The sequence below is a fragment of the Podarcis cretensis genome (genome assembly GCF_951804945.1).
Source record: "Podarcis cretensis genome assembly, chromosome: 3".
Lineage (NCBI taxonomy): Eukaryota > Metazoa > Chordata > Lepidosauria > Squamata > Lacertidae > Podarcis > Podarcis cretensis.
In genome coordinates this window covers 107,914,468-107,933,706 of record NC_137172.1, presented here as the reverse complement: position 1 = coordinate 107,933,706, position 19,239 = coordinate 107,914,468, and the positions used below count along the sequence as shown (strand labels likewise).

The following is a 19,239-nucleotide window of genomic DNA, read 5'->3' as shown; positions in this document are numbered from 1 at the left end:
ATGCTTTTGTCTGCAGAAAGACAGAGGACGGGAAAGTCTATGGGAAGCCAATGCTTCAGAGTAGCCCTAGTCCAAACAACAAGCCCATCTCAGTGGCTTTTATTGTTAACTTGAGAAATCTCTGTGCCACTTCACAGGAGAGATGAGTGTTTGGGGAGAGCTGGGCCCTAGCCTTTCTCCTTTCCTCTACTGTGCTTCACTTTAGACCCTGACTATTTCCATATTGGGATGCGGGTGGCGCTGTGGGTTAAACCACAGAGCCTAGGACTTGCCGATCAGAAGGTCAGTGGTTCAAATCCACGCGACGGGGTGAGCTCCCGTTGCTCGGTCCCAGTTCCTGCCAACCTAGCAGTTCGAAAGCACATCAAAGTGCAAGTAGATAAATAGGTACTGCTCCAGCAGGAACGTAAACGCCGTTTCCGCGCGCTGCTCTGGTTCGCCAGAAGCGGCTTAGTCATGCTGGCCACATGACCCAGAAGCTGTACACCAGCTCCCTCGGCCAATAAAACGAGATGAGCGCCGCAACCCCAGAGTTGGCCACGACTGGACCTAGTGGTCAGGGGTCCCTTTACCTTACTATTTCCATTTTGGCAAGATTGGCCCTACTGTTAGCCAGAGTGAGGCAACTGCCTCAGGCAGCTGGTTTGGGGCATCATGAAAGGCCAAGAAAGACCAACATGGTTCCTGCTAGATCTTGTTGGTGGGTGAAAACTCCCATCAGCCCCAGCCAACATGGCTGAAGGTCAGGAATGATGGGAGTTGTAGTTTCTGCAAGACATCACATTGTCCTGGAACAGAATACGAGAGAGTAGCCGACCAAATGAGTTTTGTAGTTGAGCAGGGATTTAAGCCCAGTCCTAGTCAGACGCTCTACTCCAGAATTGGAGAACCTCAGGCCCATGGGTCTAATCAGACTTCCCCATTTACTCTCAAGGTTGAGGCCATTTTGGCCAAGCTTTGCCCACCTGATCTTCACCTGATGTCAAACTGGTTCTTTATTGTTCAAGTCTACCTAAAGGGAGCTGGCTTGCTTTTGAATATGAAATTGCTATGTTTTTCAAAATGTTCAAGTTTTCCCTGGTGCTGTGGATTGGGACTGCCATTTTGGATGTAATAACTGGCTGTGAGCCTGAAAGACTGCAAGCATATATAATGCTGAATTATATCCAAGAAAGAGGGATATGTTTTTCTTGCTTTAACCAATCATGAAGCAATAGCTGCGAGAGTTCATAGGACTTGAGTAAAAATTATCATTTCACTTGGCGCAAAATTGCATCTTGACTCCAGCCGCTTCCAGATCATAATACATTAGGGAAAATATTTGGGGTGGATGAATTTTGGCAGGAACCGATAACCTTATCTGAAATTATTTCTACTCTCCTGATCTTTCTAAAGCACAGTAATCTCTGCAATGTGAAAGTAGGAAGAGTGTCAAGTTTCTGTTTGTGGTGGAAACTTAAGAAAGCAAAACTTTATTCCCTGGAGTAAAGTTAGAGAGGCTTATTCAGAGCTTCATGTAACCTGGGTCAAGAATGTATACAAGGGATAAGAAAAGCTGGGATAAGAAAAATTGTCAAAAATAAGGAAAGGTGCATATTCTGCATAGTTTGGATAATTCCTGTTTTGTTTTTTGTAGCCTGACTAAGAGGTAAGGACCTATGCAGGGCACAGGAGACCCTGCATGCTATCCACAAACGCTTAAGCCTTGTCTTTATAACCTTGCAAGTGCAGAAATTCAGGTTAATGACAGGCTATACCAATCAGTACTGTGGGTGAGATTCTATCCCCAGTCCCCATGAGAGAGTTGGAGTTGTACTCCAAAGATTTATTTTCTTGCCATCGGACTTCATTTGTAACCTTTGTTTTGTTCATACATATGCCTTATAATTTGGTGAGTCGTCGTTAAGTTCTCTCCTTTAAATATAACAGAAGCTTTATAAACTGTTTATTTTTTAAAAAGTTCTCCAAAGCAGTTACGTAAAATGTTCTAGCTTTATCTTTTTTTTTTATTAAAAAAAATAATTTTTATTAACAGACCAATCAAAGAACATTAATTCCAAATTACAGAGCCAAATTTTAAATTTTTGTTGGGGGTACCCATATTTCAAGTTCCAAAAGGTATCCAATCATCTTGTTGCTGCTGCTTTAATATCCACAATTCTGTCCAAATAATGTTCACAATTCTGTCAAATCCTTTCTTGTTGTTTTCCACATCTCTTCTTGTTATTTTCATATATTTTTCCTTTTTCTTGGTGGCCTCTGATAGTCTCTGCAAGCAAGTTGAAAACAAATGTTTTTGTAATCCTGTGTGGGTTTTTCCATTCATCCAAGAGTCATATTCAGACAGCTGCCGCCTTTCATCACTTCCATAGAGAAACAATTTTACCTTCCGTTCATTAATCTTCACAGGCCTGTCACTCCCTTTCTCGATCTTCCGAGGAGGTTCTGCCAGGAGTCCAATATGATTACATCCATTGCTTCCTCCTCCTCGATCATCAATCTTTCAACAAAACCTGCCAACATGGCGACTCTCTTTTTATAGCTGCGTCATTCCAAAAGCCCTTATTCTTTTCCAAGTCTCCATAAGGCAAACCTTTGGTTAATAATTTATTTCCACACAGTTTTTTAATCATCCTGCTTATAGTCAATTGTGCAACGATTCTTTCTTGGAGAGGTGTTGTTAGGTAATCACATAGAGAAAAAAAGAAAAGTTTTCCCCCCCTTTCAGTCCCATTCCGACATACCGACCCTTTGATGTATCTTCTTCTTGATTTATTGTCCTGTTGAATCCAACCCGTGGCTCTACTTCACAGAGGTCACTTCAATTAGCAGTCTTAACTCCCGTTCTTCACTTGAAATATGTGCATTTGCTTCTCACTAATTGTTTATTTTGAGCTCCTGCAACCAGTTCGCGCAATCAGAGACAGCGTCCGGGTGAGCCGTCTCCCATGGGTGCTGTGCGCCTAGTGCCTTCACCCCCTTCTTTCGAACTCGGGGGTGATTTATGGCAACAGCAGGCGAGGCAGTGTTTCCCCATTCCCTGGGGTAACAAGGGAGGCTGCATACTCCCATATCAGCCTCTCTAATTACCCCGTGTAAGACGGAGAGATGGTATTGTCGGCCATCTTCCAATGCGCCCCTGGCGCCCCCCCCCATTCTAGCTTTATCTACTAGATTGTGCCCAGGGGCCGTAAAGGAGGCAGTGGTGAAGTTTTGCACTACTAGTTCAGGGCATAAGAATTCATAGCCGTGGTGACAGCAAATTGTTAAGGGAAGCATGTGGGTGTTCAAGCAGGTTGGTGTTCAAGCACTGTGATGTCCTTTCTCAGGCAGGCTAAAGACAAAAAAATCACACTATGGCACAGAGGAGGGGGCATGTTTTAATTTATTTATTCTGAGCATCTCTGCCCTTCTCTTCATTGTAATGTAACAACCCGACTTCAATAGCTACCAGTTAGTTTCCGGGCCAATTCAAAGTGCTGCTTCTGACCTATAAAGCCTTAAATGGCTCAGGACCACAATACCTCAAGGACAGCTTGCTCCCATATGAACCTACCTGGACTCTGAGATCATCTTCTGAGGCCCTTCTTCGTGTGCCTCTTCCTTGAGAGGTCCAGAGGGTAGCAACATGAGAAGGGGCCTTCTCTGCAGTGGCTCCCCATCTGTGGAATGCTCTTCCCAGGGAAGTTTGCCTGGTGCCTACATTATACACCTGTAGGTGCCAGGCAAAAGCATTCCTTTTTAACCAGGCATTTGGTCCATCTGATTGACATCCAATGCCCTTTTAAAATGTGTTGGGAATGGGGTTATTGGGTTTTTGTTTTTATTATGTATTTGTATTTTGTGATCTTATCTTGTGAACAGCCCTGAAACCTGTGCGCATAGGGTGGTATACAAATTTAATTAATAACAACAACAACAACAATAATTCCAGATAGTTGTAACTTGCCCTGGGACCTGCTAGTGAAGGAGGGTAATAAAATTAATAAACACGCAAGGGGTGATTTCTGATTTTCCACTGTTCAGCAATACAGGACAGTGGCGTGGCGTGGGGGGTGCAGGGGGGGCCGGCCGCACCGGGCGCAACATCTGGGGGTTAGGGAAATCCACGGGTTAGGGGGCGCAAATCCACGGGTTAGGGGGCACAAATCCATGGGTTAGGGGGTGCAAATTACTTGCCTTGCCCCGGGTGCTGATAACCCACGCTATGCCACTGATACAGGATGACACTAAAAAGAAGGAGAGGGCTGCTGCTGAGCTGCAATGAATCACTTTGTGAATTGTCGAAGACACAGGGCCCTATCCATAGCCTTTTGGTTTGTGGCAGTTGCACCAGAGAAGCAGAGAGGTAGATTAGATAGCTAATGCTCAGTAGATGCAGGAACAATGGAAACATGAATATAAAGGGATAGATTTCACTTTACATATTTGTAAAAAGCTGAACATGGATAAAAAGCCATATAAGCAAACTTAGTAGTGTCAGTTGAGAGCAGTGTCAGTTGAGTGCTGGTGGTTGCTAGGTTGCGGAGGTCCTTGTGACACGCCCTTCATTGTGACACCTCCCTCTGCTGGCTGCTTGATCACTAGGGCTCTAGAGGCATAGCGATCGCCTTTGGTTTGACCATTCAGCGAGTGAGAGAGAAAGTGGATGGAGATGTAAGTAGACTCTCTCATCAGCATCTGCATTCTGTGCTGGTAATGCTCCATGAGAGTCTTAGGGAACATTTAAAAGATTAAGATTGGGAATAATTTAAAGGCTTCAGCCAGCCCTTCTGGGCATCTTTATGACTCCACCCACTGTTTTGTAACAGTTAAGGGAAGTGACTATGGATTCTGCTTACACTTTAGGAAAAGGAAAACTAATAAGATGTCATGCCTTGGAAAAGGGTGTTCTTTTTAGGCTAGTGACACAAGAGTCACTTGATAACTTGCCATGGGAGCATTAAGCATGTCCTCTGGAGAGGGTAATATTTTGCAATGTCTTCCTCTCCTTCCTGCCTCCCAGGGCCCATCTTTCAAAGGACAGCCAAGGTACAAAACCCTTCAGCATGCTGATGTTCCTTTCATAGTAATATTAGTATTTGGTATTTGATGTTTCTCTTTTAAACCTCCCTTCTCCACACTAAGCAAACCCACCTCTTTCAATGAGATGGTGAGAATTGTCTTATAATATCCAGAGGGTGCTATTCTGGCTACAGTATTCAAGCTCTCTCTTCACAGGATACCCATAATGATATGCCTAGGAAAGTGAATCTATCTTGAGCTTTGAGTCGTGAATGCCCAAACCAGTTTGGGGATGTAGATCAGGAGAGTACAGTGAGTCCCATTTCTCACCTTTTGACGGGCCTTCTCTGCAGTGGCTCCCCATCTGTGGAATGCTCTCCCCAGGGAAGTTCGCCTGTTACCTTCATTATACACCTTTAGGTGCCAAGCAAAAACATTCCTTTTTAACCAGGCCTTTGGTTGACCAGATTGACATCCTATACCCTTTTAAAATGTGGCTCTTTTGTGGGGAGGTTTATTGGGTTGTTGTTTTTATTTTGATTATATATTTTGTGGTTTTATATTCTGATTTTGTTCTGTGAGCCACCCTGAAACCTCTGGGTATAGGGCAGGCTATAAATTCAATAAATAATAATAACAACACCACCAGTGTAAGTTATAGTATAATATATTGTTGGCGTTTGGTATGTGTAGCAGCAGAGTAAGGAAACAAATAGTTTGGTGAGACTGCTGGTTGTAAGAATATTTTTTTAAAAAAACTCCTGGCAAGCAAAGGCATTCTGAATTTATGTTTACAGGATCCTTTAAGGATTCCTCTCCAGGCGGGGATGGGAATGACTGAGGTATGAAATCCTGTAGGGCCGCTCCAGTCATTGCAGACAGTATTGAGCTGGGTGAGCCAATGGTCTGACTCAGTGCTATTTTTCTAGAAAAAGAGGTGCCAAAACTCTCCATGAAGGCCTCCCTTGTTCTCTTATACATGGGACGCAGGTGGCACTGTGGTCTAAACCACTGAGCCTCTTGGGCTTGCCGATCAGAAGTTGGCGGTTCGAATCCCCGTGACAGAGTGATCTCCCATTGCTCTGTCCCAGCTCCTGCCAATCAAGCAAATAGGCAAGTAGATAAATAGGTACCACTGCGGCGGGAAGGTAAACAGCGTTTCCGTGCACTCTGGCTTCTGTCACAGTGTCCCGTTGCAGCAGATGCAGTTTAGTCATGCTGGCCACATGACCTGGAAAGCTGTCTGTGGACAAACACCGGCTCCCTCGGCTTGAAAGTGAGATGAGCGCTGCAACCCCATAGTCGCCTTTGACTGGACTTAACTGTCCAGGGCTCCTTTACCTGTTCTCTTATAATGGCAGAGGGGCTGAGAGGTGCCGGAACTTAGTTTCAGCCCTGGGCATAGTGCACTTTCGTATCTTCCCTTGGCTGCTGAGACAAATATCTATAAGCTTTAAGATTGGATGACTGTCTCTGGCACAGACAGAAAGCCCAAACGAATGTGGGAAATGAAATCACCTATGATTCATTGTGGGATAAACTAACTTCCTTAAGTGAGCTGCAAGAGCGTGTGGCCAGTGGTATAGGTTTGTTCCGACTCCCCATCCCCTCACCTGGAGGGCATCCCCCCCCCAATGAAATGCTAATATGTGCAAGGTTGCCTAATAGATTGCTATACGTGCTGGCTGGGTACCTGTCAAAACATTGCTGCATTTCCTTAAGAAAGGTTGGCACAAAGCTAATCTCTGCTAATGTGCGGTGTGCTGAACTGCGTCCAGGGCTTTGCTGCATTACAGGAATGTGTGGCTTATGCAGAGTGCTCTTGTGAGAAAACAGTGCTTGCTGCTGCTGCTGGAATCCCGTGGGCCAAATCCTGAAAACTTAATAGTTGGGGGGGGGGTTGTTGTGTGTGCCTGTTCATTAGTCATCTGTGCAAAGCAGTACCTTTGATGTTGCAAGTAACGGTGCAGTTAGCATTAACTGCAAAGAGGAAAAAACCCCTTTGAGGTTGCTGCTTTGCTGTTCTTGTATCCTTTGTTGTTGTTTTTTGTTCTTCGATTATTACATTTGTGGTTTAATTGTTTTAGACTGCAGTCTTAATCCTCTGCCCACTTTGCTTGCAATAAGTCCTCTTGAACTCGGTGGAGTGCATTTCTGAATCAACATGCATAGGACATCGCGAAGATATTTTTCTGAGCTGCCTTGGGAAAATTAGTTTTATTCTATGTCCTCCCTGGGGGTTCTTGTGTGGGTGCCACCAGCCATTCTTGCTCATCCTGACAGTTCAGATGCTTGAAATTTCTCTACAGGGAGCTACCTATGTACCGTAATGTCTTAGTTGTCTACACAGTTGCTGTTGCCATATGTCCGGGAAATCCTGGACATGTCCTCCTTTGAGGTGCCTACATGTGCATCCGGGGGGATTTTTACAATTTTAAGCCAATTCGGCTTTTGGAGGGTTAAAAAAAAATGTGTGTGTATGTGAGTGGCTCGGGTTCAGGCACAGGTGCAGACAACCTGGGGTCTGGCTGTTTCTTGGGCTCTGGTGTCGACCGCTTGGCCGGGGGGCAAGTGGGTGATTGTTTTTAAAAAAAGCTCAATATTTTTCTTCTTGAAAATATATTTTTAATTAATTTTCAATTACAAAAGTCCAATATATGGTACATTGTATCAATACCAAATTGCCATTCTAATTCAAATACCAATCAGTTAAAAAGCCAATTACACATTTTAGACGTGCTAGATTTCAAGGTACGATAATTTTGTTTAATTCTGCTTCCAGAGTCTTATTTAATCCAATTACATTTTGGTCTTCATCGTAATCCAACAGCTACAATATTTTTAACTTCAGTTCGTATTAACACATTTAATAATTTGTATTCCCGCAACTTTTTTTGTTCATGTTTTTACCTCAGGAAATATGGCAACCCTACAGTTGCATAAATGCTATCCCCTCCCCCCTAAACAAAACAAAAAAACCCCCTCACTGATTTAGGGCTGTTTACACATTATTATTTACTCCGGCATCATCACAAGCCCACTGTTGGTGTTTGAAGCCATGTACACAGAAAGTTTGCTGCAATATGTATCTATCCTATAGTTTCTTGAAAAACTCTGCTATTAGGTGCATTTTCCACCCTGTTTGAAAATGTAAGCATCGTTCATTTCACAGTTAAGCTGAGGTGTGTACAGTAGAGACAGTCATTGCACATGTGCACAGACTGCATCTTCATAAAGAGGAGTAATAATAATAATAATAATAATAATAATAATAATAATAATAATAAATCACTCTGGGCGGCTCCCAATCAAGTGTTAAAAACAGTACAGCGTTAAATATTAAAAACTTCCCTGAACAGGGCTGCCTTCAGATGTCTTTTAAAGATAGGATAGCTGCTTATTTCCTTCACATTTGAAGGGAGGGTGTTCCACAGAGTGGGCGCCACTACCGAGAAGGCCCTCTGCCTGGTTCCCTGTAACCTCACTTCTCGCAATGAGGGAACCGCCAGAAGGCCCTCGGCACTGGATCTCAGTGCCCGGGCTGAACGATGGGGGTGGAGACGCTCCTTCAGGTATACTGGACCGAGGCCATTTAGGGCTTTAAAGGTCAGCACCAACACTTTGAATTGTGCTCGGAAACGTACTGGGAGCCAATGCAGATCTCTCAGAACCGGTGTTATATGGTCTCGGAGGCCACTCCCTGTCACCAGTCTAGCTCCCGCGTTCTGGATTAATTGCAGTTTCCGGGTCACCTTCAAAGGTAGCCCCACGTAGAGCGCGTTGCAGTAGTCCAAGCGGGAGATAACTAGAGCATGCACCACTCTGGCGAGACATTCCATGGGCAAGTAGGGTCTTAGCCTGCGTACCAGATGGAGCTGGTAGACAGCTGCCCTGGACACAGAATTAACCTGCGCCTCCATGGACAGCTGTGAGTCCAAAATGACTCCCAGGCTGCGCACCTGGTCCATCAGGGGCACAGTTACCCCATTCAGGACCAGGGAATCCCCCACACCCGCCCACCCCCTGTCCCAGTTAGGAGGAGCTTCCAGGGAAACCAATCATGTAATGCGCATTGCATGAAGACATCCCTGCCACCCCTCTGTTTTCCAGTGGTTTTCCTGTGGTGAAAAAACAACCTCTCTGCATTTTTAGCTGCAAATGCGTACGTGCTCTTCATTTTGCCAAGGCTTTGTTGAGGACACAGAGAGAAGGCAGGGCCTAGCGTATCATACCTCTCATGTAGGTTTTTCTGCTGATCCAGAAACTGCTGATAGAATTGCATTTTCTGCTGATCTTCAGAGGTGGTCATTTTGGAACCTACCCTCATTTCAGATCCTGCCAAAATGGCCATTAGTACTTTTTCCCCTTTCATCATTTCGGAAACGCGGCCAAGCTTTTGCCTGCCACTAAAAAAGATCCTTGCGGTTATTTACTTGAATTTTCAAACTCTTTAAGTCATGTTATTATAATGTTTGTCTACAGTGGATCATCAAAGAAAATGCTGTCTGGGTTGCATCTTAAAAAAAAACACACACACACACACAACATCAAACAGTTCTTAATTATTTTCTTGGAGCAGCTACAAGTATGGTGATTTCATATAAACAATGAAAATCACACTAAATCAAATTGCAACCTTTCCCCCTGTTCAACATTCAGAGGGAGGATCTGAAAGTCTTTGCATGAAGGCTGTTCCAAGCAGTAAGAAGTTCTAGGGCTGCAGTTCTTACCTGGGTTTGTCTTCCTTTGGAAGGAGGTCATTGGAGGCTTATGGTGTCTTGGAATATTTGAGTTTATTTACAAATATTACAAGAAATGCAGCTTAAGCACTCCAACCAAGAGGCAGATCCAGTGCCTCAGCCCAGTATACCAGTGTTCAGCCCGACCACTGAGGTCCAGCTCCGAGGGCCTTCTGGCAGTTCCCTCACTGCGAGAAGTGAGGTTACAAGGAACCAGACAGAGGGCCTTCTCGGTAGTGACGCTTGCCCTGTGGAACGCCCTCCCATCAGATGTCAAGGAAATAAACAACTATCTTGACTTTTAGAAGACATCTGAAGGCAGCTCTGTTTGGGGAAGTTTTTAATGTTTGATGTTTTATCGTGTTTTTAATATTCTGTTGGGAGCCACCCAGAGTGGCTGGGGTATAAATAAATTATTATTATTATTAGCACTCTGGGTGACATCCAACTAAGTCATACTCAGGGTATGACCCACTGAAATAAGCGGACTTTGATACCACTCTCTGTATCTTTTGAGTCTTGGAATCAAACCACAGTTTTTGTTGTTTCTTTTCAGACAGAGGCAGGGATGGCATCATCCTTTGAATGTGTGTGTGTTTGTAGAACGCAAGGAAGGCATGTATCAAGATTCCTATCAGCCACAGCCATTATGGCATGAGTTAGAATTGTGGAATTGCTGAGTTACAAGGGACCACTAGGATCATCTAGTCCAGCGGTTCTCAACCTGTGGGTCCAAGATGTTGTTGGACTACAACTCCCATCATCCCTGAGCTCTGGCCTTGCTAGCCAGGGGTGATGGGAGTTGTAGTCCAACAACATCGGGGGACCCACAGGTTGAGAAAGACTGATCTAGTCGAACCTTCTGCAATGCAGGAATCTTTTGCCTGATCTGTTTACCTTCCTTGCCTCCCGATTCAATCATTCCTACCCATCTCAGCAAAGTAAAGAGAAGGTATATGGGCAGACAGATTCACGGGGGAGTGGGATACGATTATAGATTTCACAATGACTTGCCTATTTTTGGACAGAGACTATGAATATAGAAAGGGAACGTTTTCATTCTAATGAGGCCTTTTTGAATATATGTTTTAAATAGCCATACATATTGACACCATCACAATTTCATTTCATCTTTTCAGAGGGAGCCTAGGCAGTGAGAGGGAGGAATCTAAGAATAAAACATGCTTGCATTATTTTAAAGTTTCCGTTTGTATGCACACGCATGCTTTTGGTTTGAACGGAAGATAAAAAGTCATTACAGTTATTGCCAGTGAATCTCTCTTTATGTCTAGTAATTGACTTCCCTCCCCGGCTTCTTTTAAATGAGCAGGCAAGGGAAAGCTCACTCAGAGCTTGGCACACAATAATTGCCCGTTAATTGTGAAACTAAGGCCCATCCTCTAAAACCTTTTCAGTTTCGATACCCGGTGCTCTTCAGCCCTCCATGGGGTTTAAACAGTAGAAGCAAGGGTGAGTATAAATGAATGAAAAGAAATTGGTTGGAAATAAGTGCATCCAAGAAGACTCAGCTCCTTTGGAAATCTTGGGCAGTGTTAGAAAAAAATGGAATGTCTAGTTGCCATTTTGGGGCAAGACAGCTCTCAAGTCTTATGTTTCAAAGGATGGACTGACTGTGATCGATCCTCAGTGAAACATATGGCTAGTTCAGAGGGCAACCTCAAGCTGGGTTAGGAGCTTTGAAAACTGAAAGGCTGCACAGAAAAAGCATTTTGGTTCCTGAAATATACTCAGAGTCGAGTGTGAATTTCATGCTCTTTATTCAGCTCATAGTAGCAATGAAGGAAACTTTCCCCAAAACGTCTAGCTATATATACATTATTTACACATTGGGCCCCACGTGATTGGCTAATTCCGGGCTGCTCCTGTAGGCCAATCAGGTTGCGGATTCACTTCCTCCGGAAGCCTGATTGGCTGCTCCTGCAGGCCAACCAGGTTGCTGATTCACTTCATCCAGGAGCCTGATTGGCTGCTGCTGCAGGCCAATCAGGTCACTGATTCAGATAGGATATAACTGATTGTGAAAGCAGTCCAGGTCCAGTGATCACCAGATGGTGGAGATGCAGGTGTCATCCTGGCACCCAAACATCTTCAGTTGGTTACAAGTAGTTGGAGACTTCTGGGTAAAGATGCATAAAGTTTTGCTGCAAAATGGGGTTAAATAGAGACGATAGAGGTCAAAAATAGGTGCTGGGTATGACAAGGCTATGTAAAAACGGAATGCAAATTCTGGTGTTTTAAAAAAGCTTTAGACATAGACTGTCCAATGCTTCACTTTTTATTTGAAGGTAAATATATCTGGAAGAAAACATTAGGACTCACATGAGGCTGAAAATACGGTTAGATTTGGGGTTGGAATGGATAATGTTGTCATGTGGTTAAGTGTGCAAATGTCACATATTTTTAATATTTTTTATATCTACTTTTAGGTTAGGTTTTTGGTGTGTAAAGAAGAGGAATACAGCTATCACTCAGTTTATTTTTTAAAAAGTTACTAGCAGGTTTAGGGGAGGGTGGATCTGGATTACAACCCAGGTAGGAAGTAAGGGGCTTTAACCCTTTGTCTCCCACTGTATTCATGAGCCAGATTGGGGCCCCTGCACCTTTTTGCTTAGGAAAAAGTGCTCCCGTTCCTACCAGTTGAAGGTTTCCTTCGGATTCAAACAAGTGTGCCTCCCTCCTTGATCTGGATTATGGTTAAAGCCCCTTGCCTCTCCATATCAAGGGCCCTTTCACCTGCTATTTACTTTGTAAATGTTATTTTTTAAAATGCTAATTTTGTGAATTGCATTCATTTCATCTCGTTTGGCCTTTAAACCAAGGGATATGTGGATCCCTCTTGCATTAACTTGATGGATTTGTGTCACTGTTCCAACTGAACAGTGGTCCACTGAAACCAGGATCCAGGGTGCTTCCAACTTCACAAAATGAACGTTGGCAGCTATCCTCCTGAATACCAGTTGCTGGCAAGAGCGCTCTTATGCTCGAATCCTGATTGGCGTTTCCAAAGGCATCTATCTGGCCACAGTGAGAAAAGGCATCTGACCCAGCAGGCTCTTCTTAGGCCCATATGTTATAACAACAACAACAACAACAACAACAACAACAACAACAACAATAATAATAATTCATTATTTATACCCCGCCCATCTGGCTGGGCCTCCCTAAACAGGGCTGCCTTCAGATGTCTTCTTAAAGTTTGGCAGTTATTTTTCTCTTTGACATCTGGTGGGAGGGCGTTCCACAGGGTGGGTGCCACTACCGAGAAGGCCCTCTCCTTGGTTCCCTGTAACTTGGCTTCTCGCAGCGAGGGAACCGCCAGAAGGTCCTCAGCGCTGGACATCAGTGTCTGGGCAGAACAATGGGGGTGGAGACGCTCCTTCAGGTATACTGGACCGAGGCCATTTAGGGCTTTAAAGGTCAGCACCAACACTTTGAATTGTGCTGGGAGCCAGTGTAGGTCTTTCAAGACCGGTGTTATATGGTCTCGGCGGCCGCTCCCAGTATATTAACATAGTTCTCGTTTCCTGAAAACCTTGGGAGACTGTCTCTCTGCTCCCCTCTGCACTGTTCTCACACAGCTGCATTTACAAACAGTAGCTGTGCCAATAAGTTGCATGTTGCTTATATCCTGATAGGCATCTTGGCCATGCATTTCCTGGTCTGCTCTGGCTGGCAGTGCGGCACACAAACAGATCTGATAGGAGGCTGACGATTAGTGTAGCTGCTGCCAATGTCACAGAGAAACTGTGAATCAAAAGGGGAAGCTGTGTTACTGTCCAAGGCAGTTCTGATGGGGAATGTGTTTTGGGAGTCTCCCTTGGGTGCAAGGTTACCCAAACACAGTCTGTTTTCCCCCTCTGCTGACTTCCCATTCTCAGTCACCTTGCCAATGCTGGCAAGCACAGACAGAGAAACTGGCAGCCGCGTAGAACATCAAAAGAGACACTGGTGCACTTTCTCAGTCACCAGTAAGCAAGTTCTAGACATCAGCACCGAGCCTTCTGGGTTGACCTCAGAATGAAACTACATTTTAAGGCTAAATGTGATGCTCCTAGCCCTGTGTTGGCCTCGTGGTGCTAATGTGGACATGCATTTGCAGAGGGAAATCTGTGATTACAGGTTGGGGGACATAACCCTTCTCACCACATCTATCTTGGGGTTTTTTGTTTGTCTCTGCAAAATTCCTCCCCCACTTCCCAGTATGTTTTTTGTGTTGGCTTTCCTCCCTCTGAGCTTCAAGACTGCAAGTCCCAGCTGTAGGGAAAAGCATTTTTTCAGTGTTCACGAGAGATATTAAGCCTGCTCACATGCATTTAGAAAAGGTGTTAGACTGCCTTGTGTGTAGCTCTGATCTCTGGAAGGGAAGCCGGGAATTAGGTCGGCATTGATTATAGCAAGTTGTAATGAAGCGATGCACTTTATTGCATTCAGACAAAGGTCCTCAGTATATTCATACTGCAAATGAACACTTGCCAGATTAAAATGCGCAATTGATAATGTTAATAAAAGCTCTTATGTCAACAGCAGAGGCTGCTCCGTTAGTGTGAATGGGCACTGTTCCAGCGGCCTCAGTCTGACTCCCACCAGCCCCTCACCTGCCTGCCTTCTTAAAAAGGTAAAGAGACCCCTGACCATTAGCTCCAGTCGCAGACGACTCTGGGGTTGCGGCGCTCATCTCGCTTTATTGGCCGAGGGAGCCGGCATACGGCATACAGCTCATGTGGCCAGCATGACTAAGTCACTTCTGGCGAACCAGAGCAGCACACAGAAACGCTATTTACCATCCCGCCAGAGTGGTACCTATTTATCTACTTGCACTTTGATGTGCTTTCGAACTGCTAGGTTGGCAAGAGCAGGGACCGAGCGACGGGAGCTCACCCCGTCGCGGGGATTTGAACTGCCAACCTTCTGATTGGCAAGCCCTAGGCTCTGTGGTTTAACCCACAGTGCCACCCGCATCCCTTTTAGCCTGCCTTCTCACTTGCAACCAACCCAGAAAGTAGCACCCTTTAGTGTTAGCCTGATGGAACTCAGCAGGGAAGAGTAGGAGGACAGAACTAGATTTAGTTGGTTCTGTCTATCATTGGTTCTGGCTCTGCCAGTCATTGTCTTTGGCTCCACCTGCTTGTCGTCACCCTGCCTTCCGCTCCACCAATCCCAATGGGCCTCAGCCACCACCATTTCAAGGTAAAAAGCTAAAAGGATGATTAAGGTCAGTCAGAGGTGACTATGGAGTTGCAGCGCTCATCTCGCTTTCAGGCCAAGGGAGCTGGCGTTTGTCAGCAGACAGCTTTCCAGATCATGTGCCAGCATGTCTAAACCGCTTCTGGCGCAATGGAACACTGACAGAAGCCAGAGCGCACGGAAATGCCATTTACACCCCCCCCCGCATTACTTATTTTTCTACTTGCACTTTGACATGCTTTCGAACTGCTAGGTTGGCAGAAGCAGGGACCGAGCAATGGGAGCTCACCTCATTGCGCAGATTCGAACCACTGACCATCCCATCGGCAAGCCCAAGAGGCTCAGTGGTTTAGACCACAGCGCAACCTGCTCCCATATATCCAATCCTTATTTTGAGTCCCTGCTAGCATCTATACACCTATGTACCCTTAGTCTAGGTACTTTGACCAGGATACTTAGAGCACATGAAACAGATCCAGCCTCTGGAAAACACACCAGAGTCTAACCTTTCATGTGTGTTTTTCCACTGCAAGAAATCATTAGCATATAAGAAATAAAGTACATAGATCTGAAGAAAAGGGTGGTGGGTATCCAAGAACATGTTTTTTAATTACAGGAGGACCATAGGAGTCAAGTCCTAGGGGCCAAGGTCCTTTGCCCTCCTCCTATAAAATATTTGAGGGGGCTGGGGCCCCCCAAAAGTTGATAGGCATTGCCATTCAAATAGTGTGTGTGTGCTGTATCTTGTGATCGATTATGCGGGGCAGGGCTTACCTGGGCGCCCCCATTATTTTATTCAAGTTGGCACCCCTGAGTAGGACAGTCTAGGATGTCTCATCAATTGGTTCAGTACTTGTGTGTATGAGGTTAAGCACTTTCAAGTCCCATTGATTTCTGTGGGAGACATTTAAGCACGTCCACCCGCTGAGATGAATGGCATTTAGATTACTTTTGGGCTGTGCACGGTAAATTGCAAATTGCAAATTCAAACTCAGGGATAAAACTCTGGATTTATTTATTTTTGTCTAAACGCAATGGACACGCCACAGTCCATTGTAAGAGTGTACCACTGCTGTGCAATGTGTAGGGTCCAACTTACCCCTTCTGCACATGCAAACAAGACTGCATGGGCAGGCAATGCAAGAGGCCATCAGGGTGAGTTGGAGGGACATTCATGCCTCTTAGATCCTTATCTGGTTCTCCCTTTCCACCTGGTGCAGGGCACTTGTGCCACGGAGCCCAAGTGACTTGTATAAAGCACAGCTGCCTGATGAACTCATGAGGCTGAACTTTCATCTCCCCCCGCTGCTCATACATGATAGGGTGGAGGGCGGGGGAAACCCAAGGGCATTCTCTGCACATGGGCACTGTATGGACTGGATTATGCTGAATAGTAAGAGTAATATTGAGTTTTATCATTGTAATGCTGTTGCGATGATTATATACACCAGTGTTCTTGACAAGTGTTGAGGAGGGCTGCACTGAGGAGGAATGGCAGGAGCCTCCCCATCCACCTGATCCTTATCCTGAATCTTCCCAGGAGCAGGAGGACAGTATAGATTTGGAACAGTGGTTTGCAGAGGGGCATAGTTCAGAAGGCAGAAACTGGGAAATACTGGATGGGGAACAGCTAGGAGAAGAAACACTGGGAGAGAGAGGATTAACAGATTCACCATCTCTGGACAGCATTCACACACACCCTTCTCCAAAGTCATGGAGAGCTCTGAAAGTGTTAGAACAGAAAGTGCAGAAGGTGCAAGCTCAGATTACAAGACGTAGAAGTGACGTAGATTAATAGGGACAGAAGGGGGTGTGATCCTTAATTGGGAGCACCGCCATTTCTGGGAGATGAGTTCTTTGTTCTCTTACTGTGATTATTAAAGTTTCAAAGACTCATTTTCCTTTCTTCTGCTTATCTACTGCCACGGGGTGGGGGTGGGGAGATTCCCTGAAGCCTGACAACAAGACAGAAATGCAATTCAATTTCACCCTTGTTTGTTTTTTGTTTTGTTTTTATAAAAAAAATCAACATAGAACCAAAAGAAATGTTGCACTGATATTCTGTGGCTGATGTAGTTTGGAATTCATTCTGCTGGAGGAGTGCAGGGCAGGGGCAGGGGGACAGAAGAACAACCACATCACGGTGACATGCTAGGGCTGGGCGATATATCGTCCAAAACCGTTTTGAAGTCCATATTGTGATGTCGTTTTCATAATTTTGAACCTGACAATATGTTGTGAATCATTGTGTGTGTGTGTGTGTGTGTGTGTGTGTGTGTGCACGCGTGTGCGTCCGCTATGCTATGCTATGCTATGCTATGCTATGCAAAAATCACAGTGTGGGGAAAACTCTGGAGCCAGCCAATGCCTCGTGATGTTCAGCTGGTGATATATCACGATGTTGAAAACCAGATATCGCCCAGCCTTAGTGAGATCATCCATCGGTTATATAACCTTGCCCAGTGCCTAAAGGTTTTGAAAGTTCTGTTATAGCAGGATTGAGGAATCTCCACTTGGATTCCAGCTCCAAGCAGCATGGTCCAACAATGGTGGTAGATGTAGTTTGACATCTGCAGCTTCCCCACCTGCAATAATACAGCTTGTCCACAGGAAAACAGCAGGGGAAGAATTCATGTGCAGCTTGAAAAGCAGAGGCCTTTGGGGTAGGGCGTAAACAACTTTTGAATGTGGTGTTTGTGTGTGTGTGTGTTCTTTATACAAAGAGGTGTGCTTTTGTTCTCCTATCTTCCGACACTGTTGGTGCTAACTTAATTCTCAGTACGAATAGATTAAAAGCCCCATCGCCATGCCAGTTTCCACGATTTCCAGGCACGTCGTGGAACCGGCTGTGTCTTGAGTTGCTTTTTGACGAAACCCGGGGCTCGGCATTAAAAGAAAATATGTTTGTCTCCTTCATATAGAGCGTGCATCTTTAGTCTCTTCGAAGACCCACCTGTGACGGGACCTGTAGTCTGCTGGTTACCCTCTGGCACTAAGCACAGCCAAATGAAATCCATGCACAGTGAAGAGAGACTTCAGCACCCAACTAATCAGAATGGTGAAAGGGAGCTCTCTTACACAGCACTAGGGGAGATAATCAGAAGCAGTAAGTGGCAAACACGAGGCCATACGCTGACAGGATTTTGCTACAGCTTATTGTGCATTTGCTGCTACAGCTTCGCACCAGTCCCCCATCCCACTAAGAATAAGCCATACATGCCATTGATAGCCTCATTTTATACTTTCGGCCAGCAGGAGAGTTTCTGTAGAATCACCTAACCCCCATATGACCTAATAATGTCCATTTTTTTGTGTGTCCCTTCCCTCTCCCCTACATGAATTAACAAAGCATCGGTCCTCGGGGGGCTGCCTAACTCTGCCAAATGCTTCCTCTCATGATGATTGCCGCCATTTCCTCCCGCTGCCAAACGATGACGATAATAACCATGTATTGTGACTTATACTTGATACTGCTTGCTCTTCCTTTGCTTGTTCTTGTTAAGAAATGTCCATTTTAAAGAAGAAGAAGGAGAAGAAGGAGAAGAAAAACTTCCAATAGGCCAACTGGGCAAATATCCCGGTAAACTACTTCACGATAAGGCGGGCTACCTCAACACCAATAAAATTTTGTCATGACCACCAGTGTCCTTTTGTTAGTGTGTGTGTGCTTGTATACGCAGCAGCAATAGTTAAAACCAAACCCGCTTAAAAAAACCACACACAATCCAGTCTAATAACATCTCTCAGTTCTCAGTCCTTGGTTCCTCAGCAGACCATTCACTTCAAGTGAAGTGTCAAGAGTTCAATACTTGGCTTCTCCAGGTAGGGTGGCCTAAAATCCTGGAAGCCTGCCACCCGTCAGTGTTGACAATAACTCAACAAGATGGACCAATGGTTTGACTCAGTATGAAACTGGTATGATGTTTCCCTAGCCGCTGACAGCACATTGCACCTCACTCCTGCCTGCCTGCCTGGGCTGGGCTGGTGGCGGTTGTGATGTACTGCCAGCTCAAATTGCCTCAATTAGCTGGAAGACAGGCGGTTTAAAGAAGGCCGCTTCTTGGCTGATCAAGCAAAAGGCGAGGGGACAGCTTTCTTAAAGTGCCTGCGCCTCAGCAGAACAGTTTAACAAAGCTCCGGTACAGCTCCTGCTTGTGGGAGCCTGGGTGGTAGGGGGCTTGTTCATCTCGGCGAAGTGGGCAAGCCCCCCATACCACTCTGGCTCCCGCGAGCAGGAGCGATATGGGAAGGGATGGGCAATTTCAGACCCATTGAGATATATCAGCACGTC

The 19,239-nt window shown here is 45.2% G+C and overlaps 1 protein-coding gene across 5 annotated transcripts in view; it reads left to right on the top strand.

The window, feature by feature from the left end:
• The window catches only part of KCNS3 (potassium voltage-gated channel modifier subfamily S member 3), a 98,318-nt gene extending 79,731 nt beyond the window's left edge, over nt 1-18,587 (top strand). For 2 of the 5 annotated variants that reach the window (XR_013837013.1, XM_079969922.1), the window contains exon 3: nt 17,870-18,587. Coding sequence is in view for 1 of the 5 variants with exons in the window: in XM_079969922.1 (XP_079826048.1) it covers nt 17,870-17,907 (38 nt within the window). In the remaining 4 variants the exon portion in view is untranslated. Of the gene's footprint in view, nt 1-4,633; nt 4,657-5,005; nt 5,078-17,869 lie in introns of those variants that run through there. The other 3 variants (XR_013837016.1, XR_013837014.1, XR_013837015.1) reach the window with 3 other exon arrangements.
• The last annotated feature ends 652 nt before the right edge of the window (nt 18,588-19,239 follow it).